The sequence below is a fragment of the Corvus kubaryi genome, unplaced genomic scaffold (assembly GCF_017639235.1).
Source record: "Corvus kubaryi isolate FWS band 111438036 unplaced genomic scaffold, C.kubaryi_AGA036_p1.0 37398, whole genome shotgun sequence".
Taxonomy (NCBI): Eukaryota; Metazoa; Chordata; class Aves; order Passeriformes; family Corvidae; genus Corvus; species Corvus kubaryi.
Window position 1 is genome coordinate 13082215 of NW_024581137.1, and position 25318 is coordinate 13107532.

At 37.8% G+C, this 25318-nt stretch overlaps 1 protein-coding gene across 4 annotated transcripts in view; it reads right to left on the bottom strand.

Moving 5' to 3' along the window:
• BBS9 (Bardet-Biedl syndrome 9) overlaps positions 1-25318 on the bottom strand; it is a 291720-nt gene that overhangs the window by 255558 nt on the left and 10844 nt on the right. For all 4 annotated transcript variants that reach the window (XM_042043379.1, XM_042043378.1, XM_042043382.1 and 1 more), the window contains 3 exons: positions 5988-6162; positions 2361-2445; positions 530-713 (listed from right to left, as the gene is read on the bottom strand). In XM_042043379.1, the coding sequence (XP_041899313.1) occupies positions 530-713; positions 2361-2445; positions 5988-6162 (444 nt within the window). The remainder of the gene's footprint in view (positions 1-529; positions 714-2360; positions 2446-5987; positions 6163-25318) is intronic.

Below are 25318 nucleotides of genomic sequence, written 5' to 3' on the forward strand. Positions count from 1 at the left end.
CTTTGATAGCCTGGGCACTAGACAAGTACCTCAATTTGGTGATAAGAAAATATTTAGATTCTAAAAATTATGGCACTTCACAAAAAGTAACATTTGAAATAAACTTGCCCGGTTCAAAAAGAGAGCTCCAATTTCACATCCTTTCTACAAATCATAGAAATACAGAATCATAGAATGGCTCGGGTTAGAACGGACCTTAAAGACCATCTAGTCCCAACTCCCATTACCAAGGGCAGGGACACCTCCCATCAGACCAGGTCACTCAAGGCCTTATCCAACCTGGCTTTCAACACTGCCAGGGCTGGGGCAACCTGTTCCAGTGTCTCACCACCCTCACAGTAAAGAATTTCTTCCTAATATCTAACCTAAATGCCATGGGCAGGGACACCTTCCACTAGACCAGGCTGCACAATGCCCCATCTGCTTATTCGGAAAAATATATTTATTTAGTGGGGGAAAAAAAAAATAAACAACTTTTAGTTCTAAAAGCAACCAAGATAAGGTTAAGAGGAATCTTCCTTTTACAAACCTGAACAGTAAGGAATGAAGCAACTCGGACTGTAATCAAGTTTTTTCATGAATCGTATTTGCCCATTATCCTTAAGGCAAAAGAAGTTTCTCTCACCAAGCACAAAAACAGAAGAAACTCCCTGATTAAACGAGACAACGCATATATCCAATGCTTGCTCTCCGATGTTTAAGACCCAATCCACCTTCAAAAGAAAAAACATGCTCCAGAAATCAATTGACAGCTAAAGACACATTAAAGACAAAACTTTGAGAAGGCTCAGAACTAATCAAATTACATATCATTAACATAGATAGAAAAGCAAAATCAAGGTCTTTTTCTGGATGAGAATTATCCTCTTATTCTGAGGGCAGTTTGTAACTTTCCTTAAGGTGACTCAAGCAGCAAAAATGTCTTCTTTTTAAAATAGTCATGAATTGTTGGCTATGCAGTTCAGCTAAGTATCTGCCTCTGTATGTGTCCTTGGTTATTAAGGACAAGGATAGGGAGCAAAAGGCAACAACTTACTCTACCAATACATATACATGGAAAACTAGAAAAACATTTTAGGTGTGTAAGCCAATATTTATGCTTGCAGTTACTCATGTACACCCTTTAATCTGGAGAATGCTCATGTATGTCATAGTTTGTTTACTTCTCCAACTACATACATTGATATACTAAACAACTACTTACAAATCCTACCTCACCTCTCTTTAAACAATACTACTGCTTATTGATACATTTCATTGGGTTGTTTCTTCAGCTCCTCTGAGAAATTTCAACTAAATACACATCCAAAAAATGCTTTTGACTTCTGCCAAGCTGGTTAAACAGAAATTTAGAATTTCTGAAGTAAAAATATATCAAAGTTAACTGTCAGCACTTCCTATAGGAACAGTATCAATCATTTCACTTAAAGAGCATAGGATGTGTCAGCAAATATCCTGGCATATCTGATGTATGAAACTGGAAGTGCCATCTTAAAAGTTAAAGGGAAAAATCGAGATTATTAAGTTTGTTTCCATGTATGCTTCACATTTTAGATTTTAAAAAACTGTTTCATTTGCAGTATATCTGATGAAGTCTCCAGATTTTTTATTTATAAATTGCCTTCTCCTACTTCTACATGTAGGATTCAGCCTACGTGTATTTGAAAAATTCTACAATTAGCCAGCTTGAAGGAAGATGCTCTCCCAATACTTTACTGCTGTACCCGAAATATGCTGAATCTAGCATTTTATATATGCAGTATATTTAGCAGACAAGCAACTCTACTGCAGGACCACAAAGAATTAAGTTCTCTTCCTCTTAAGAGGAGGCAGCTCAAATATTAAACAAATTAGTGACAGAGACCTCCAGAAGACTATTGAATCCACAGGTTTTTGACAAAAAGAGTTCAGGACACTGACTATTTATGGAAACATTTCACTGTGAATTTTTCTCTGAGTACAAAGGATTCCCCAAGGAGAATGAGATTAACTTTCTACAATACAAAGTCACAACTAGACTTCATTTAAAAACATAAGCAATAATTCAGGTGTACCTATTTATCTGTTTTACTACAGTGTAGGTTCTGTATTACGAAGATTGCCTTGGAAATAGTTATCTCCAGTGCAGTTCCCTCTTTTTCTTTTCTCATTAGAACAACAGCAAGTTTTAAGGCCCAGCCTCAAACAACTGAGGCCCAAAGAAACCTAAATAGAAATCTACTGGAGTCATTCCATTGCCTTTAGCAGCAACTGGATCAGGTCCTTTGTCAGCAGACAATGTTTCCATTCCTTACTTAGCATCGGTCATTTCAATATTTGTGCAGTGTTCATACAGGGTATGTAACATAAACAGGTTTTACCGCAAGTCTTTTTCCAGAACTGAGTTTTTGCTGTTCTGTGTCTTGTCTCTCATCAGCATCTGTTGCAAATGCCAGCACTTGGTATCTGTTACAGGCAGTTTAAAAAGATTAAAAAAAAAAAAAAAAGATATCTTTGTAGTTAATACCTTTACTTTAAGTAAGAAATAAAATACAATTATCATGAGTATACATACACAGTAAAATCACAGTCTAAAAGGATGATTAGAAAGTCTGCTGCAACATATCTATCATCAGCAAAGATGTTAAGACTAATATTAAGAGCAGGATAGCAGCTAAGTATAAAGGTAGAAATTAAAACAAACATTTCTATTCAGATTTCATGCAGAATTAAAATAAATTCAATAGTCTGAATATTAGGGAATAGAAATACAGACCACAAAGAAGAAACCAATTATCAAATTGTGAAATTGGAATTCTAATATAAAATGACTTTTTTTGCTCCTATTAAGATTTTTAAAAACTTCCTAAGCTACTCAGAAAGTCTGCTCTATCTAATATTTTAACTGGCAAGCACCTCCATTAAGTAAACTAAGTGGTTGCAATCTAAGAAACTTCAGTAAACTGAAATCATTAGGTGGCACATTTAGCAGAAGTTGGAAGGTTTGTGGGAGGTTTATTATTTTAACTGCCAACAAACCATACTAAGAAAAATTGGCAATGAAAACACTTGAACAAAAGATAGCAACTGGCATGAAAGCTCTGCACATCTGTCCTCTTCACACCTATGCAATCCTCAGTGGTCAAACTGTGTCCTCATTGATTCTTTTGTAACTGTTTCCTGAATTTGTGCTGGTATTGTAACTCACTGATCTACCCCACTTCCTGTGTATGCACATAGATAATCTGTGAAATACAGAAGTTTTCTACGTAAGTGAAATAAACAATAGAATGAGACCCAACATAAACTTATCCAAAAGACAGCATTTATTTCTTGAAATCACGGAGTGCCATCAGCTCCTAAGCTTAAACCAACACAGTTCTGAATGTTCCAATTCAATCGAAACTAACAAGACATATTTTTCTTCACTGCCAAAATTAGAGATTTAAAATGATAACAACAATATTCCTCACATTTCATGCATGTATTGTGGTGTAGCAAAATGATACAGCATAATGGCCATATAGTAAAACACAGGAAGTTCCACCTCAACATGAAGTGCTACTGAAGGATTTTAGTTTCTAAAATTGTTTTACTTCCAGAAGTAAACTATGTACTTGGAGGCAGAAATTTAATTGCTTAAGGTGAATGCTGTGACCTGGTTAATAATATTAAGAGAACTGCTTTTAGTACAATTAGGATGTCTTTAACTATCCTCTGTATGAATAAATTTACTTCCCTTTTTCAGTTTAACACATTTATAAGAGAAGTTGCAGATTTACAGAATCATAGAATCACCGAATAAGTCAAGTTGGAAGGGACCCAGAAGGAACCTGACCTAACAAAATTTTCTCTTTTCATGGTATTTTACTGATAGTCTTGGAAAGCACCTTGACATTTTATTAACTAATCAGAGACTTAATATGGAGGTTCCAAATCAAGTTCACATCAAACAGCAGTACATACTGATATTTAAGTACCAGCTACCTGCAGAGTCTTGCATGAAAAAAACCTCAAGCCACAGAGGACCAACACAAACTTTCAATTCAGTTATCACATCAAGCATATAAGAGGCATTTTGCTTTTAGATCTTGAAAGAATTCAGGATCAACACAATAAAAATTGCTTTCAAATGGAGCCATTGATCTGTAAGAGCTATAAGAAGATGGATAGTTTGAATTTTGGCAACTTGTTCTGCTAAAAACACTAAATAGAATTGTTGCAATTTTTATTCAATACCATAAAAATAACCTCTTCTCTCCCTAGCATTTCCTTCACTTTAAAAGAATTACTTAATTCTGTTCTAATATCCTCATAATTCAGACACACACTAGAGATTAGTTCCATTAGTGTCTTAACATTTGACACTAAAGACCAATAACCAAGTGAAAAATTCCTTTAAAATTGTATCTTCGCACAGCATGAATGGCACACTTTTGAATTAGTAACAGACTGATGAAAAATTTTAGTCATATTTGTTGTAAAGGTCAAGAATCTGAACATAAGGAAAACATATGAGATGTTCATTTTATAGGAAAAAAATGTTTCTTTATTCCTTGACAACATTAATAGATTCTATTATAATTTTATTCTAATACTATATTAGAATTTTTACTCTAATTTCTTAGGAAAACTACAAATTTTCCATTAAATTACTTTTACTTGCAACATATATATCTTGTCCTGCATTAAGCAAACAATACACGATATCTATAATCTGATCAATCTTAAGCAGCAAAATAAAGAGTATTGCCTGAGAACTACAGGTGACAGAAGAGGGTAGTGTGACAAAGCATTGTGTTCAACTAACATTCCCTGGATTAGATTCCCAGGGCATTATTTATAAAAAGGGGCATTCTTGTTTTCTTTAATATATATTATTACCTCTGAAAAAAATCATTAAGGTACTTGTCACCCCATTACTTCTGCATCATGAGATTCCTCTGAATGGCAACCGTATCTTTCCTTTCTATATTAGCCACTTCCAAAAACTAGACATTGTCCTTGAATTTCAGGACATGCATTCTGTCCTACTGTCCAGGATGAAGATGTTAAGGAAATACTGGCTCCAGTATCATCATCCCTTATCTTTGGCTGCTAGTTAGAACTGTGAACAACTACGGCTCTGTAAGCCTAATAGCTCTGCCACTTTTTCATCCATTTTAATGGGTGTGTATTTTTGTCATCACAGGTAGTAGTTCTGCCCTAAACACCACCCCACCCCAATTTACTGCTAAGCCTAGAGATTCAATAACCCTAACATTATTCCTCTGTGAGAACAAGGGTCTGCAATAGGGAAACGCCTTGTTTGAGGAAGGCTTCACAGCAGACATCCACCGCAATGTCCCACTGTTCAAGCATCCACCTGATTCTAAACAGATGGATACTTGATAAACTCTCAACATGGTGGTTGCATCAGAGAGCCCCATGGATTCAAGCCGCTCCTCCACAGTAAATACAAATGCCCCCTTGTCTGTCTTTCAAAATCTCTCTCATTCTCTTTCTTATTCTCTATTAAATTTTTGTCTAGTTGCCCTTATGATACATAGTCCCTGTGCTTAGAGGAAGTGCAAATGTCTTGCACAGTCTTTACTTTCCATATTGTTCTATTTTTCTAAATGTTGAACCCATAAACTTAATACAGTGACAAACTAAAATAGCTCACAACAGTTTCATCCATGTTCCAACACTGAAAGCACAGGCTAGACTGAACTGAAGCAGGGAAAAACCTGACACTTGGGAGCAACATAGCCTTGATAAGCTAGCAGACTTAATATCTTTATAAAAATAAAACAGGACCATAAAGTCCTCAGGACTCACAGCACATTTTGTTCTATGACTGTACCAAGACAGTAATCACTCAGCAACACACAACATCTTTCCTGCAACTACCTGCTTTTGCATAATCCAGTAAAGGCTTTAAAAATTAAACAAGATTACTTTCAATGTGTTTACCTAGTAAATGATACCACCAAAGTACACTATAATTACTAAACATAAACACATACTTGTAACTCTCAACCTGTTGACAAGAAGACACTGTAATGAAAGAGTCTGTGCGCGAGCTGTAAGCCAAGGGACCGGGCAGAAGAAAACCAGGTAAAAACCGGCCAAAAGCGTAACTTTCTTGTTCAAATAACATGAGCATCCCATCCATGGACTGTATGCAGATCAAATCTCGACCTAAGGGAAGCAACAAAAAGACATACAAAGGAAACAAAGCAATGTATTTGTGTCATTTTAATCCTAAAACTGTGAGGAAACTAAAATTGTACATATAAGTAATCCTAACAAAAGCAAATTTTCATTTATGGGAGTGTTTATTATGAGGAAGAACACTAAATATTCCAACCTCAATAACAGCTTACTTTCTAAAATAAACAAACTAGATTGGGGGGCGGGGAATAACATTCAGAATACATTAAAAAAAAAGGGCAAGATATTTTGTTTCAAAACAATACTCCTAAGGATATAACTATTACTATTTCAGTTTAAAGAAATGTTTCAATATTCCCAAAATGCCAAATTATTCTGGTTCTTAAATGCTTCCATACCTTAAAAGCAGTCATAACAACTGTGGTTTAAAAACAACCAATTCTATTCTTTCAAGTCTACTTAAGCAACATAACAGGAAGTCCTACAAATATGTATTGTTGTGAAAATAATACCATGGTAATGTCTTCCACATTTTACATTCACATTTTCTGTCTTCAAGGAAAGAAAGAACAAAAAAGATCCAACTCTGTATTACCAGCAAGTCTAAAAATAATACCAAATACAAAATTCAGCTTGGAGTAAATTACTTCAAGCCTCATGCATTATTCAGCAGCCACAAGACATGACTTAAGAAATGGCTCATCATACCTCAAGTATAGCAATCTAAATTCAAAGTCTCATTGGAAGATTTCTGAGATCAGAAGATGATTATGCAGTTTGCACTTCATATGCAAGGGTGACAATTCGTGCAAACAATATTTTTCATGCATTCAAAGAGAGCTATACCATTAAGACTAGCACTTCCTGAAGCCAATAGATGCATCTCTCCTGAATTCATAGATAAGCCTTTATCTAGCAAAGACTACATGAAATATTTGTAATTCAAAATGTCTATTCACCTCGATCAAAATACTCTGTTTTGCCTCAGGAATGATTCTGTATGCATGAATGACCCAAATAAATTGTCTGTTCACTAAGTTCCACCCTCAATCCTTTAATAAGTTTTCTAACATAGGAAGGTGAAGCAAAACAAAAATAGACTAAACCTTCATTCTTACAGTTCCGGAAAGGTAACAAAAGTCAAAGAAATATTCAATATCTGAAAAAGCAGCAAACGTACAGTGCAAAACATTGTTCATCTTCACTGTGATTCTTCACAGAAACTTTAATTACTTAGAAATAAATAGCAGTGTAAAAGGCCAGAAAGTATGTCATATTACTTGTCCTTGTGATTGAAATACACAATAAAAACTTAGCTTCAGGTAAAAACAGAAAAAAAAAAAAAAAAAAAAAAGGAAGATAAAGCAGCAGCATCCTTCCTGCCTCCTTCATCTCTTTTTCAGATTTTCCTATTTTCTAAGAATTAAGATGTACAATCCTTTTTTCCAGATTCTGCATGTAATTCACAACACGTCATAAACCCTATTACAAATAACAACCATGTGATAAGAAGGACATTTGAAAGTGCAATTCATGTTGTTCATTTGGTTGAGGCAAAGTTGAATCTTTCAGTCTCTAGTGAAAAGACAAGAGGAAGACAGACTCTTCTCTGTGGCACCCACTTACAGAACTAAAGTAAACAGTAACAAACTGTATCACATTAAATTCTATCTGAACATAATTTTCTTTTTTACTGTGAAGGTCATCAAACACTACAGCCCATTTTCCAGAAAGGCTGTAAATTCTTCTCCCATAGACATACAGAAAATACAACAGAACACAATCCTGAGCAACTTCTAGCTGAACCTGCTCAGGGAGTGGGATTGGACTAGATCATGTCAAAAAGAAGAATCATTCAAATCAGATTTTCAAAGAAGTCATTCTGTCTTTTATCTCTGAACTACTCTATGGCATCTACGGTAGATTTCTGTTCCTCTAAGATGTGAAATTTCACAGGATTTAGTCCTAGCACATGCTCCTGATCAGAAAAGAGTAGGGAAAATTGAGAAGTTTTGTACTGGTATGCTATCAGTGTTAACGACACCCAGCTTCCACTTCCCAATAGTTGCTGAAATTATTATCACACTGCTGATGCAGTCCAGAAAGAGTATGAGTGAGCCAGCTGTACAAAATAATGATTAACCAGTAAAAGTTCCCTTAGGAGCTAGTACAAACACTGATATCCAGTAAAAGGTGCTAGCCCCCTGGTTGCCACCACACTCTCTTAGGTATGGTTATTTTAAAGCATAGTTATTGGCTACTACAAATAACTAGTGGCATTTTTATTTGACATGCAAGAAAACAGTGCTTCATAATCCAGGTGTCTGTGTGACCACCGTTATTCTACCTCTGTTACCTCAAAATCACATATGTTCACATTCAGCATCAGGCTTACTGCAAACCCTCTCAACACTTTAGATAGCTAACTGTTCAGTTCCACTTCTACTTTACACCTTTATCACGAATGCAACCCTGTAAGTCTTGGTATAGAGAATCTTCAAATCCCCTTCCAAAGTCTCCTGTGCATTCTCCTACCATCAGTAGCGTGCTACAGAAGAAATCTGCAGCTGTCTGACAGCCCTATTTCCTGAATTTTAACTTTCAGAGTCTAACTTTGGTGGAATTCCCTGGCACCTGAACCCTGAAGACAAACTGATTACAGATAGCAGCTTGAAATTTTTATTTTAAAAGGCACAGTAGTAGAACACACTTGTACATTGGGTTTTATTTAAGGCTTCTTGTTTTTCATCTTTTCTTCCACAGAAAGATATAAAGTTGGGGGGGAAAAAAGAATGAAAAATTAAAACTCTGCATAAAATAATTTAAGTCACAAAAAAAAAAAATAACAACAATATTATGTATATTTAAATTTTTACTATGTTACTATTCCATTTTGAAAAGTTCAAAACATTGCTTGATATAAGATCAAAAGTAAAAGACATTTAATTGCAAAGTGAATGCCCCTACTACCACAGAAATCTTACCTATTTTGCAATAGAATTAAATTTCAGGTACTCCTGTATACTGATGGTAGTGAGAAAACTGTCTCCTAGACAACTGCTGACCACAATCTTTAGGGTTTAAGCTTGTCTAAAATATACAATTAAGTTGTTAATTTCTACAGTTTCATCTCTTCTGATGAAAACTATAGCAGATACAATAGATACAAAGTGATAATCTAGTAGACATATTACAATTCAAATAACAGAAAAAAGTAAAAGTCATTACAAGTGCTGAGGTGTTACTGCTTAAGTAACAAATAGCAATAGCTTCTGTTCTTCTCTATATTATAAATATCGATCTTATTCTTACCAATTCCCTAACATCATGAAAGTGATGAATAGAAACACTCCTGCAATATGTATGAAGCTACTACATGTCATGCCAAACATAGAAGCAGTCATCTTTAGCATGCACAATCCCCAACCACATGCAAATATCATTGTTAAAATCTCTCCTGTTTTAACAGTAGTGACACAATTGAATATGACATGACGTAATATGACAAGTTCTTTAGAGCACTCCAATGATCCCCAAGCACACTGCAGTACTGAACTGTACTGTCTAGAGAAACAGAGGCACAAGACTGAATCAGCAATCACTCTTTTGGCCTTTAAAAGCATAGCAGCACTTCTTAATATACCCACCACTTTGTTCATCATATTTGTGTTGTTCCTACTCACTAATTTTCAAATTTGGATTTTAACTAGCTTGTACTAGTGGATCAAACACCAGTTACCCAAACAGGTAAAGCATAACTAAAGAAAATTAAATTGTGTATGAACTTTTATTTCCCAGCTTTTTATAGGTCAACTTATTTCCTTCAGCCATTTGTTTTTAATGTGTAGCTAGTGAATGGAGTTTTTATGTTTCACTTTGAGAAATGCAGTCTTCCAAATACTCAACCAGAAACGTCCATTTCAAAAAACGTTATTGCAGCCAGTTGGCCTTGCCAGTGACACATTTATAAAGTGAAAATATAAACCACAGTGTTTTCTGCATATCAGATGGAATCACTTAGTGTACTCTACATAGTTTCAGCAGTTTGTATCTCAAGAGGAATGCCCCTTAGCCAGAAACTGCTACTTTTAAGCACAAGTTTAGCTACTGTTGTTTTGTAGTTTTGTTATTCTAGCAGGATAGGAATATATTTACATCACACTTTTAAGCCACAATGTTTTTAGAGCTAATGCAAAGACAAAATGAGAGGCAGGTGGTAGTTCTTTGAAATAAGCTTCTAATTAAAGCTATTTTGGAGCTCAAGTTTTTTTTGCATGTTAATGATTTCCTGTACTCTGAGCTTCCCCTCTGGCACCAAATCATTTTCATAAAACGTACACTACATAATCACATGGCCTGAGCACCACATGAAATCAGGCAATGAAAGCTACACTGGGATAAATTGGAAATCAGAAAAAACTTCATAAAATTACAGAGTTTAGGAAGATGTCAGCAGAGAAAACTTTAACTGCCTTCAATGGTAATCAAATACCTCACTAAAAAAAGCCTCACATGGAAGGAAGCATCAATGAAATAAAATTAAAAGACAAACTGGCATTTACAACACACTCAGGAGCCTAAGAGTCCTTTAATGATACATGGGAAATGTTTTCCTAATACGATAAAAAAGTGACCAGTGAAGTGATACACATAAACTATATTCCCACACATGGGAAGACAAGTTCCTGTCCTGACTTGAAACAAGAAAGTATGTTTTCCTTTTCCTTTATCATTGAAATTTGCCCCTGAAAATTCTCGCAGCATAGGGAACACAGACTTCTCCAGCTCAAACCCATTTTGGAAAATTCTACTTGCTGCTGAGTGTAGCTCCTTTAGCAAAGCAGATCTGGGGCAACTGTGAGAAAAGAACTTCAGGAATCAGGTCTGATGAATGGAAAAACCATTTGAAAATAACTTGAGCAGTTCTTCAAACAATGTATGCCTAGTAAAAGGCAAGTCTTACATTACCTCCCTAACCCGGTGCAGGAAGCACGTGTCACTGTACATTCAGAAAGAACTCTGAATTTGCTAGCTTGGTGGTCTGGTGGCTGCTCCTTGCATAACTACAGAAGGGATCAAAGTTCAGGACTTCAGCTGTGGCCATTCATCCTAGGCCAGAGGATCTGACTGCCAATACCCTGAACACAAGCAAAGAGGAAAAGGAAAATTGCCCTGCATCACTCAGTGCTAATGCAAGTACCCATCCCAAATGATGCACAAAGTGTACGCATGTTCCAGCTGACACTGACTGGGTGCTTTCCTGCTGGAATTGAAAAATCACTCCAATGGGAAGGAAATAAAAATAGAGTAGTGGACAGGAAGAGAAAAACTTTAAGAGAAACTAAGGAACGTGTTTTAGGAAAACACTATGTCCTTATTCTACTGATGTTAGCTTTAATTATTTCCTAATCCGTTCTGGATATTAAAGTATTGAAGTAAAACATATTCCTAAGTCCCAACACAAGAGATGCTCTCTCTGTAACAGCACTCTGTGTAAGGAGCCTCCCTGGTCAAGTTATAGTAAAACATGGAGTCAGAGCTGCCACAAGAATAGAAAATAGCCTTGTTTCTCTCATCCATCAAACTGTATTCTCTCTACCCAACCTCTTGTAGATTTGTGCCTGCCATAAAACATAAGGAGAATTTTAGATGGAAAGGGAATCTTGAACTACTGAAGTATCTCCAAAGGCAAATCAGCCCTCACTCACACAATTAATCCCTTAGAGACCTGTTATACACTCCTTTGTTCTTGATTCAAGACTTACCACAGAAGATGACATAGTTAAATTATGCGACTTGGGAACGATGCCTTTAAATCTCATATTAACCTGAGGTGATGGAAGGACCCTTAGGAAAAACACTAGTATGCTTCAAAGGAGTAGGACAGATCAGCAGGCAGTATAAAGATCCCAAAGTATCATAGCTGCAACCCAACTAAAATTCCTACTGAAAGAAACATGGTATTTGGCACTGTGTAGACACGACAGATAAAGCCTCTTCCCCTAAGCAGACTATAGTACTAAAATTTGTTTATTACAACCTCTATATTAAGGAAGTAATTTTTTCCACATTTAAAAGTGGATGTTTCCACCTAGTGCAAGAAATTGTCTCAGGAAAAATGTTCAGGCAGCTGTGAAAGCAGTGTCACTCAAAGTTGCTCTCTTTTTCAATGCAGAAGATTAATTATAGACAGCATAAACAGGGGAGGTCTTGAAAATGGTCGCATGCATAGATGTAGCCTGAATAATAACGATTCATGAAGAGATGGTAAAATTCTTTTCTTTAAATTCTGTTTGTTGCCATAACTTGATCAGTAACTACTTTTCAGGCCCTAGCAGCTGCAGAAATCTTCTTCTAAGAGCCTTGCATTCATACAGGCATTACAACACTGGCATATACTTTTTCTAAAGCAAGTAGGAGAAATTCCAGTCTGTGAATCTTTCTGCTCTCAACTGAAGTTATACATCTATCATACATTATATAAATATTATAGAACATCTTACTGAACTAGCAAATCTCCCACAAACAAGTACTGTCACCAGTTGCCCTTCCAAATGAGTAACATTTGACTGAATAGTTCAGGCACGTGGATGTTTTTAGTGAATCATAAATCAACAGCAGACCTTTCACTGAGTTCAGTTGAAGTTGAATACATGCCCTATTTTTCAATATTTTAGGTACTTTCAAAAGTTATCAGTAAGATCTTAAGTCACCACCATAAAATAAATGTCAACTTTAAAATTCCATTTAAAACAGACCTGAAAACTTATAACCAAACAGAACTATATGATCCCACTGTTAAAACCCAGTGAAATTCCCCATCTTTTCTCCTACTTCTCCTTTTATAGTCTCCTTAGACTAAGAAGCTTCATGATTGCTAAGCATTTCCCAGAGCACTTTGACGTATGAAGCTCTGTCTCACGGAGGATGATGAGTGAGTCAACAGCTTATGGGTTAGGATTGAAGGGCAGACTAGTGACAGTGTTGTGGGTGATTGCTACAGGCTGCCTGATGAGGAGGAGGAAACAAACAAGGTCTTATACAGACAGCTGGAAGTAGCAGCACAGTCACAGGCCCTGGTTCTCATGGAGAACTCCAACCACCTTGACATCTGCTGGAGGAACCACACAGTGAGGCAGAAACAACCCAGGAGGTTCTTGGAAAGCACTGATGATAACTTTCTGACACAGCTGGTGAAGGAGCCAACTAGGAAAGGTGTGCAGCTGGACCTTATACTACCTAACATGGAAGGTACGGTTAGAGATGTGAAGGCTGGGGGCAGCCTTGGCTACAGTGACCATGAGATCATGGAGCTTAGTATCCTGTGAAGAAGAAGCATGTCAATGAGTATCATCACAACCCTGGACTTCAGGAGAGCTAATGGTGGCGTCTTCAGTGACCTTCTTGAAAAATCCCATGGGAACGTGCCCTAGAGGGACAAGGGGTCCAAGATAGCTGGTCCAAGCAGCTCTATGGAGAAGGACCTGGGGTGAACAGCAAGATGTCCATGAGCCAGCTGTGTGCCTTTGTGGCCAAAAAGGCCAACAGTATCCTCGGATGCATTAGGAAGAGCATTGCCAGCAGGTTGAGGGAGATGGTCCTGCCCCCCTACTCAGCCCTAGTGAGGCCACATCTGGAGTGCTGTGTCCAGTTCTGGGATCCCCACTACAAGAGAGACTTGGAGCTCCTGCAGCAGGCCCAGGGGAGAGCAACAAGGATAACTAAGGGATGGGGTCATCTCTCTCATGAGAACAGGCTGAGGGAGCCAAGCCTATTTAGCCTCAGGAAGATGACCAAGAGGAGGCCTCATCCATGTATATAAGTAAGTATCTGAAGGGAGAGTGTCAAGAGGATGGACCTAGACTCTTCCCAGTGGTTCCAAGCAACAAGATGAGAGGCAATGGGCAGAAACTGATGTACACAGGAAATTCCACCTGAACATGAGGAAAAACTTCTTTACTGTGAGACTGTGGCTTAGCACTGGAGCAGTCTGCCCAGAGGGATTGTGGAGTATCCTTCTTTGGAGATATTCAAAAGCCATCTGGACACAACCCCAAGTAATACACTCTAGGAACTCTGAGCAGGGTGGGTGGATTAGATGACCTCCAGGGATACCTTCTAACTTACCCCTTCTGTGTGATTATTTACTAATTTTTTGAGCTAAAATATTGTTAAAGATATGTGGTGAAGAATAATCTCCAGAATAATTGCAGTCACATCCAAAGAACTCATTGACAATTATTTATAGCAAAGTCAGATGGTCAGAAGCTTACAACACAAAAGTGGGAATTTACTGTAGAGTATTAGATGAAAGTCCAATATATCTTCAAGAAGTTTCAAATATACCCTAAAAAATTAGAAATAAACAACTTGACTTAATTTGCTAAAAAAAACACCACATAAACACAGCCACTTTTCACATTCAAGTCATTTGTATATATATATCCTAGGCCAGTAACCAACATACAGAAAAGATTAACTCTTGCTTTGTGGTAAAATGAGTCACTGAATTACATCAAAAAAAATCACCATCCTACCATTTTCCTTCTTGGCAGTCTCAGAAAAGACATCACAGGTTTAACAAGCAGGAACAGTTTGTTATCCTACATTTTAATACTGTTGGAAGCACACTGTGAACATTCAAATGATGAGGAGTTGGCTGTGAGGGGCTGATCGCTGATGGGGGCCAGGCTGGGCGTCAGTCAGGGAGTGCTGAGCAACTGTACTGTGCACTATTTGTTTATCTTGGGTTTTATTTATCTCTTTTTTTTATTGCCATTATCATTATTATCATACTTTATTTCAAATTTTGAACTGTTCTTGTCTCAACTCACAGGTTTTACCTTTTTCTGATTCTCCTCCCCTTTCCACCAGGGTGATGTGGGAGAAAGTGAGTGAGCAGCTGTGTGGTACTTAGGGACTAAGCTACCACAATGATGTAGTAGAGTGATTTTTGATAGGAATGATTTGCACCAAACATAATAACCCAAAATAAATTAGTATAAAGCATTATAGCTCGTACAAGATACATTTCAATCCTCTAGGAAAAGCAGCTAACAAGGGTTTGGTCACCCTCCAAATAAATTCCTATAGGTTAGAGACTTTTTTTGTAATTGAGTAATCATTGATGACCACTAGAAAAATAAACAAAAGCTACATACACACACTTCTGAAAGACCCTTTGAGAAGACAAAATAGACTAAATAGTTAGAAACTAAAACTGCATTCTTTTGGAGGAAATATGGGTCAGCAAACAAATCTTATAGACAAATGCATTCACATGAAATGCTGGAACATTTAAAGGAGAAAGTACATATGTAAATAATAAAGCTGTACATAGGTTTTAAGTAACAGAAAATTCATCATGCCAAACTATTTATTAGACAGGGTAATAACATATACTGCATTTCTAAACTTTAGAGACAGCATCTCTAAACTGAAATAAAACATCTGATGTGATCTCAGGCAATTGACTCACAGGAAACCAGAGAATGGCAGGCAACAGCACTAAGAAGAAGAATCTGGAGATTAGAGTAGGACAGTGAATTAAATATGAGTCAACAATATGTCACCAAAAAGACAAAAGACAGATTGGGTCATTATTAATATATATGTGCTATTAAAAACATATGAGGTAATTATTGTTCTGCCTTGGCACTCACTGACTCTTGGCAGGAGCACTGCAGAAGCCATAACCCCCCCACATGTAAGATACAAAACATTTTATACTGCCAGTGCACAGTGACTGCACACTTTTGGGTACCATACTTCAACAAGGGAAATTAGAAAATGTATCATATAGAATTTACCAAAGTTTTGAAAAACAAGTCTTTCACTTACAGACACAACTGCTTCCAAAGTTACGTATTTCTGCAATTGGTTTTACTTCACTTAAATTATAGTGCTTTTTTTAAATAAATTGCAGATTAAGAGATTAATCTAGCAATTCATAATTAAGACAAAGTTCTGGCATACTGAAGGCAATGAGAATTTTTATATCAGTTAGGCTGTGATCATTAGGCTACAATCATTACCGTTAAGAAGAGCTGAAGAAGGTAAAAGGAAATGGATGGTAAGAGATTCAGAGAATATTTTCCTTGATTATTTTTCCATTCACATGCTCAATTTAGAGAAGAGGTTCTAACTCCCTTATTAATAGAAAAAAAAATACCAAAACACTAACAGTTTTCCAAAGTTAAGTGAGAAACCATTTAAAAGTAGTCATCAGCAGATCTCTTCCATGAAAAACTTTCAAAGCCCAAACCTTTCAAAAAATCTGTCCTTATGCAGAAGCAATTTAACAGGAAGGCAACAGTTAAATATTCTGTTCCTTAATAGAATTAGCCAATAAATCAAAGTCCAAATTTATACTTCTCCAGTATTTAAACATAGTCATAAGAATCATTTAACCTTACAGCATAAAACTCAGCTGATAATTTTTTTTCTGACTAACACCTAATAAAATTTATTCTTGCAGAATTGTAGAAAAGTTAACCACAGTCTTACTGTACAAACTTCTTACAAAGTTTCCTGTTACAAGGCTGCATGGTTTATGCATATGTTGTATTTCATTATTTTAAAAAATTCCTCCATATAGCACCCTCTTTGTTGTAACACTCAAATTTACTTTGCCTCTAGGCCAGTCCTATAATAAAAGTAAAATGAATTCAAGGCCATTTGATGAGAAAAAGATAGGTTCAAGGTATTTTCACACTTTTTTGCTTGTAACTTTTTCATGTCAAAGCTGTATTTTCTTTCTTCCTTCCCTTTGCTTTTATTGGTACAGTATCCATGAAACAACTTCAAATAAATCAGAACTACTCTGGAAGCCAACTTAAGACATGAAGGTTTCAGATGAAAAAGTAAATTTCAAAGCCTGTGCTTATTAGGGGAATCCAATACTAAATCATTTATCGACTCATTTGAAGAGTTATAGAAAACCATGATTAATTCACTTATTACTTAACTATTAGATAATGCAAGTGTGTGGAATCACACAAAACAGTAACAGGTGCTTTCACAGTGCAAAACCATTATCTATAAGTAAACGCCATTCCAAAATAATTCAGCAGCTAAGAAAGCAAAGTTATTAAACTATGCAGTCTGCCACTAAATAAAACTAGTATTCTATTCAAGAGCAACCCAACAGATTCTGCCCCCCAGTGGCAAGCTATCATTATGCCTTTTCCTGAGTTCTTAAGGCGAAAAAATCTTAAAAATTGAAAAAAAAAATTTTTAAATGAGAAAGAAAACTGGAAGTGTTCAGAGTGTTTATACACCTTAATGTTAAACCCACCTTAATGTACCACTTACACCCTGAAGAACAACCACAGAACTCAATCCTCACCTGGGAAAGGGCATCCTCCTACTACAGCATATGATCCTTCACACGCTTCCTAAGCACTTCAGAGAGCAGTTCAGGAAACCTGCACTTCATTCACCAGTCCTCAAAGCAGAGAATTTTACTGTTCATTCATTACACGCCGTTGTTTGTTCATATATGAGCTGCTATCCTGCCCAGCATTCAGTCTAATGCACAACTGACCACAGGAAATTTATGTGATAATCTGTAAAGCTGCCTAAGTTTCAAGTAACAGTGGCTTTTTTTAAAGCCCTTCTCCACTCTTCACATTACTTCAGCAGAAATTTATTGCATATACTTTCCTCAAACATAAGTCATATCACTCAAGGCAAACAAGGCTAAGAATGAAATTGTGGCCTGATCTGCAAACTTTTTCAAAGAAGTAATAAGGGCACTTTTCTTCCACTATAAGAAAGCATAATACCATCATTTCTTGTAAGCAGGCTCCACATCAGTAAATCTCTCTTTTTAAGAACAGTCAGGCACAAGAAGTACATTGACTCTTTCTCAAGATATAGAAGGACTTAGGCTAACAGCTGTAAGGTGGCTAAGCCCTAATCCATTCAAAAGAAGACAGTAAAGTAGGAATAAGAGTCATTTTCCAAACTACTGCCTTCTTTCTCAGATTACTCTACAGACAGGAAAACATACCATGCCTAAATACCTTCAATATGGACATGACAAAGTCAAGGCACAGGTCAGAGTTTATTCTGTATGTTGCAGGTACAAAATTAAGGTAACTTCAGCACTAATTATCTAAACATCATGTTAGGAAAAGACAATAAAAATTAATTATGAAGTAATATGAATTTATTTACACTGAGTCAAAAATTAGTTTTGCTTAATGCCCATTCTCTGCAAATCTTTTACTGTGCCAATATGCAAATTCATTAGATTCTTAAGCAGCTGATAATTATCTCAACTAATCTCTGTGATTATATATCTATAAGGAGTTTTAATATTTTTACATGAAGATGGTTTACTACTATTATTTCATATAACTGATGTCAACAATGGTAAATTGATTAACCAAAATTCTGCACAGGTGAAACAGATCCAATTCATCAGTATTTTAATTAGAACAACTAGGCCTACATGATTTAGGTGTAACCACAAACAAAAAAACATGGGAATGATATAAAATGATGACCAAATTATGTCAATCACAAAATGTAACAATACTGGCTCAAAATCCAATCACTACCTATCTACCAAAAAAAAACCCTTCTCACTGTTTTTCAATTAACATTGTTTTAACATTATAAACACTAAACAATATATGGAATATTGCTTCATAAGACTTCACTATTTCTATATTAATACCAGATTTACGCCCTAAAAACTGAACTGGAGGCACACTGTGTGATAAAGAATAAGAAAAGGAATTCTTAACTAAAACATTATATCCAATTCACTTGCTTCACTCCATTTCTGTCTTTTAACAATGGAAAAATATGCAACTTATTTATCAGAAGCTTTCACTCAGCAGTGAGTTTCAATCAGCAAAAAAAATTTCCATCACTTAGGGTTTACCAGCCAAGTACAATAATTCTTAATTATTTATGGGGACAAACTTTTAGAAGAGCATGTTGTTATAGGACATGGGGCAAAGGTTTTAATGAAAAAGGGTTGATTTAGATTAGACATAAAGAAGAACTTTTTAATAAGGAGGTTGGTAAAACACTGGAACAGGTTGTGCACTGAGGTGGTGGATGCACCATCCCTGGAAATATTCAGGGTCAGACTGGACAGGTCTCAGAGCAATCTGGTCTAGTTGACGATGTCACTGCTCATCCCAGGGACCCACTAGATCAGGTTGCTCAGGAGCCCATCCAACCTGGCCTTGAAAAATCCCAGGGATGGGACACCTCTCTTCTTTTAGTACAAAACCATTCCCCTTTTCCCTGTTGCTATTTGCCCTTGTAAAAAGTCACACTCCCTCTTCTCTGTAAGCCCCCTTTAAATACTGCAAGGCCACAAGGTCTCCCTAGAGCCTTCTCTTCCTCAGGCTGAAAAATCCCAGCTGTCTCAGCCTGTCTTTGGAGGAGAGATGTTCCATCCCTCTGACTGTTTCTATGGACCTTTCTGGACCTGCTCTAACAGGTCCAGGTCTTTCCCGTGATGAGGACTCCAGAACTGTATGCAGCACTGCAGGTGGGGTCTCAATCACCTCCCTCACTCTCCTGGTCACACTGCTTTTGATGCAGCGCAGGACATGCTTGGCCTTCCAGGCTGTGAAGACTAAGGCAAAAAACTCATTGAGTACCTCAGTCTTCTCCATATATGTTGTTACCAGTTCTCCTTTGTCATTTATTGGGGAGTACACCATCCTTGGCCTTTCTTTTCTGACCTTTATACTTACAGAATAGCTTTTTGTTATTTTTAACATCCCTTGCCAGGTCCTGTTCCATCACTGCTTTGACTTTCTTGATCCCATTCCTACACCATCTAAATGATATCCCTGTACTCTCCCCAGGTCACCTGTCTTCTGTTTCCACTGGCTGTGCATCTCTTTCTTACTTCTCAGTTTGAGGACCAGATCCTTGCTCATCCACATCCATGTCTGCCCTGCCTTGCTTGATTTCTTACACACTGGGATGGAGAGCTTTCCGCTCTAAGAAAAGTGTCCTTAAAGCGCTGACAGCTCTGGTCAGGTGCTTTGCCCCTAAGGACAGTTTTCCAGGGCATCTCATTCACCAACTCCTTAGACATCTTGAAGTTCACTCTTCCAAAGCTGAGGGTCCTGACTTTGCTTCTTGCCAAGACCATGCTCCTTGAGAGCACAAACTCAACCAGGGCGGGGTCACCACAGCCCAGGCTGCCTCCAAATTTAACCTCTCTAATGACCTCATCATCTAAAATTATGAGCTTGAGCCAAATACCAGGTCATTGGTATTTGACTCATAAAGACTCAGAACAACATACTACAGATGTGAAAATAGAAAATACTTTCCAAGATACTGTAAACTATCAGCAAACATCATTTCATATAATGACAGTTGAATTCTTAGCCCAGCAGTCTCTGGTGGTGTAATTGCATGATGCCATAATAGTATAACCTGACCTTATAAAACTCACGTGATGAATGGGTTTATATAAAGTAAAATTTTTGTACAGCTGAGTCCTCATCATAAGTCAGGGTGCAACATAAATCATAAAGATATATGCTTTTACACCTTCATTTTCTTTAAAAAAAAAGGCAGTTTAAGGTAGAGTACCCTGAAGGTTTTTAAATTTTATGTCTGAAGTAAAACATGAAGTTTACAATCTGTTCATTACTTAAGGGTTGTGACATTTTGTGGCTAGGTTAAGAGTTTACTTGGTTGAAAACCAGGGTTCAGCACTACTGACTCATGGTTTTATCATGAATCATCCTTTCTAAAATGACCCATATGCTAGAATTGGAGCACTGGATGACAAACTCAACTTATAGTTCTAAGACCAGGAGGAAGAGTTCAGAAACAAGAAAAGGAGACACGCATTCTAAACAACAAAGGCAGTGTCTTCAAGTTAAGTTCAACCTTTGAAAGTCTGAGCTAACAATACTGATTTTTTTAAATATAGAAGCAACAGCTGATCTTCCTATGTCCCTTCTGGATAGTTCGTTGTTTTCATTTTAGCACCAGTGTTCAGAGACAGCCAGGAACAAACATACAGCTAAAGCAGCAAAGAACTGTAAAGATCTGCATTATAATCCTTTGCCACAGATTTTTAAAGTTGTAGGTCCCAGCTAACCCTGCCTACACTATGCTTGACGTCTATATTTTCATCTTTGTAGGTGTTTCCCATTTACTATTTTGAAACATTTCCATTAGCTTTGTTTAGAATTCTAGCTAAACTTATAAGGGATTTCATAGTTATTTCTCACACCTCTGGGCTTTTAACATTTCTGCTGAAAAAAAGATTCAAGTTCATTTCACCTTTTTGCTAAAGTTCTACAACCAACAGAATACATTTTGTTTCAATCAATAAGACTTTTAGCTATAGAGGTTTTCAGAAAGTGCTTTTGTGTTTTCTACAGCTCAGTAAATATTGCAGTAAATACACCTGTAGAATCAGTTCAAGGATAAATGCAGATATAGAAATGCTGACTGGTAAGTGTTGTAAGAGGACCATCTAGTGGTGACAACCACAAGTCACACTGCTATTTTTAAGAAAAATGTACACTGTTAATCTATGCAAGCCACTGGTCAAATTCTCAGTCTTTGGGTTTTCTATTCCACAGCTTTGATAGTTTCTTTAATTTAGGTTTCAACTTTCTATTATGAGAATAAATGAGGTTGTTGATTTTCTTCATCTGTTCCTGTTATGAGAACATCTTTGTCAATTCTTCCATATGTGAAAATTGCTCATAGATCAAATAATTAATCTGAAGACACTAGCAAGAATGAAATTTAGCAACTAGGCTACCAAATAGGTTTCTTTACTTCACAATACTCCCAACAGAGAAATAACTAATAGCTTTTTTCTTAATACAAGAGACAAAAAAATCAACAGTTGAGAAGTGACAGTTGTACTTTGTATGTTTTACATCTCCATCACATTTCAGCCAAAGAGATGTGCTGTCTAATAGACCAAAACATTACAAGGGTCTAAGCTTGCCATAAACTAGCAGGGACAGAACAGCAAAAACTTACATTGAAGAAAGCTGAATGAGAATGAAATACACATCTAGTGGTATTTGTTTCTATACTTCAATACATGAAACAACTCCAAAGACATTAAAATCATCAAATCATAGAATGGTTTGGGTTGGAAGGGTTCTTACAGGTTATCTAGTCCAAACCGCCCCCTGCAATGAGGGACATCTTCTAGATCAGGTTGAACAAAACTCCATCCAATCTGACCTTGAGTGTTTTACCACCCTCATAAAAAAACTTCCTCCTTATATCTAATCTAAATTGTCCCTCTTTTAGTATAAAAACATTCCCCTTTGTTCTATCACAACAGTCCCCACTAAAACATTTGTCCTCAGCTTTCCTGTAAGCCCCCTTTAAGTACCTAAAGACCATACTAAGGTGTCCCTGAATCCTTCTTCTTCTCCAGGCTGAACAACACCAACTCTCTTGGCCTGTCTTCGTAGGAGGTACTCCAGCCCTCTGATCATCTTCATGACCCTCCTCTGGACCTGCTCTAACAGGTCCAGGTCTTTTCCGTGATGAGGACTCCAGAACTGTATGCAGCACTGCAGGTGGGGTCTCACAAGGGAGAAAATCACCTCCCTCACTCTCCTGGTCACACTGCTTTTGATGCAGCCCAGGACATGCTTGGCCTTCCAGGCTGTGAGCACAAACTATTGCACCACATCCAGCTTTTCATCCATAAGAACACCCAAGTTCTTCTCTGTAGGACTGCTCTTAATTAATTCATCTCCCTGTCTGTACTCATGTCTGGGATTGCCCAGACCCAGGTGCAGCACCTTGCATTCGGACTTGTTGAACCTTGTCAGTTTCCCATGGGCCCACTTCTCAAGCTTGTCCAGGTCCCTCTGGATGGCATCCTGTCCTTCAGGTGTGTCAATCCCACCACACAGCCTGGTGTCATCTGCAAACTTGCTGAGGGTGCACTCTATCCCACTGCCTAGATCACTGATGAAAAAATTAAAGAGCACTGGTCCTGCTACGGATGCCCAAGGAATAACATTTGTCATTCTATACTTCTGTAGGATGGTGAAGGGCCTGGAGGGGAAACCTTTTAAGGAGCAGCTGAGGGCACTAGATTGGTTCAGCCTGGAGAAGAGGAAACTGAGAGGGGATATCACTGTGGTCTTCAGCATCCTCCTGAGGGGAAGTAGAGGGGCAGGTACTGGTCTTTCACTCTTGTGACCAGTGACAGGACTTGAGAAAATGACAAGAAGCTGAGTCAGGGGAGGTTAAGGTTAGATATCAGGAAAAATCTTTTCACACAGAAGGTGGTTGAGCAGGTGCTCCACGGAAGTGGTCGCAGCACCAAGTCTGTCTGAGTTCAAGAAGCACATTCTGCACAGGGCCAGGAGTTGGACTAGATGATCCTGATGCATCCCTTCCAACTCAGCATTTTCTATGATTCTCTGGATGCAACCATCCAACCAATTCATCAACCAGTGAACAGCCCACTCCTGAAAACCATCTCTCTCCAATTTAGAGAGAAGGATGTTGTGGGGGAGTGTGTCAAAGGCTTTACAGAAATCCAGATAGATGACATCCATAATCCTTACCTTGACCACTGATGTAGTTACTCCATGGCACTCTACCACTAGGCCACTAGGTTGATCAGCCAGGACTTGCCCTCAGTGAAGCCGTGCTGGCTATCTTGAGTCATATCCCTGTCCTCCATGTGCCTTAGCATAGCTTCTAGGAAGTTCTATTCCATGATCTTTCCAGGCCCAGATTTGAGGCTGACAAGTTGCTACTTCCTGGGATGCTCCTTTCCAGCCCTTTTAAAATGCATTAAATGTTTCCCTTTTTCCAGTAACTCTGGACTTCACCTGCTGCCATGACTTTTCAAGAACCATGGAGTGTAGCTTGGCAACTACATCAGACGATTCCTTCAGGACTCTGGGATGCCTCTCAGTCAGGTCCCACAGATTTATGTATGTTCAGGTTCCTCAGGTGGTCATGAACCCAATCTTTTCTTGCAGTGGGAAAGACTTTGCTCCCCCAGTCCCCATCCTGCTCTCTACCACTTGAGAGTGTGGGAAGACCGATTGCAAGTGATGACTGAGGAAAAAAATTTAGTATCTCAGCCTTCTACTCGTCCATTGTTACCAGTTTGCCAGTGTTGCTTCCTTTGACCTACCTTTTCTGGTTAACCTACCTGTAGAAGCCCTTCTTGTTCTTTGCACCCCTTGCCAAGTCCACCTCCAGCTGTACCTTTGCTCTTCTGACCCCATCCCTACTCAGCCAGACAGCATCCCTATATTCTTCCCAGACCACCTCTCCCTGCCTCCACTGGCTGTGCATTTCCTTCTTGCCCTTTAGTTTGACCAGCAGGTCTCAACTCAGACTTGCCAATCTCTTGCCTTCCTTTCCCAATTTCTTGTACCTGGGGATCCTGAGCTCTTGCACTCTATGGAAGACATCCTTGAAGATCTGTCATTTTCTGACTCCTTGTCCCTGAAGGCAGTTTCACAAGGGGTCCAACTGACTTCGAGGACTTCAAGGTCCAACCTTGAAGAGTGGGAAGTTTGCTTTCCTAAAGTTCAGGGTCCTGACTTTACTTTTCACCTGTCCTATACCCTTCAGGACTGCAAACTCAATCTTTTTTTTTTTTTTTTGTCAATGTTAAATCATATGGCTGAGTAGAATGCCCTGCTTTACCAGTGAAGGTAAAGGATTAAGAGCTCCATAAAAAGAAAAAAGCATAACCTTCAGCAAGAGAAATCCGAGCAAGACTGAGGAACTTCATAGATCAAGTTCTCTGTGTCAACTCCTACAGCCTTCTTTACTTACTCAAATGAAAAATTATGCTCCTGGGGGACTGACATTCACCCTCCTCCCCAACACTCCCATGGTATGCTTTCCCTGAATGCATGCTTTTCTCCTTCTGTTCAACTGCCATTCTCCTGTGTCTGCTTCAGTAGTTCTAAGAACATGACCTGTGAAGTGTCTCTTTCACCCTCACATTGTTTCAAACATGCTTGAGTATAGCAGTAAGACACATATTAGTCACAGTAGTAACAGATGGCAATAAATGCAAAAACTCTCCCTGTATTTTTTTATTCTACTTCCGGAGTGTGGTACAGAAGTTAGACTGTTAGCAAAGCAAGTTCATAGCTGCAGGCTTACAGCACCACCATAAATTAACCTCTACTGAAGATGAGAAACACTGTTAGCAGATGCC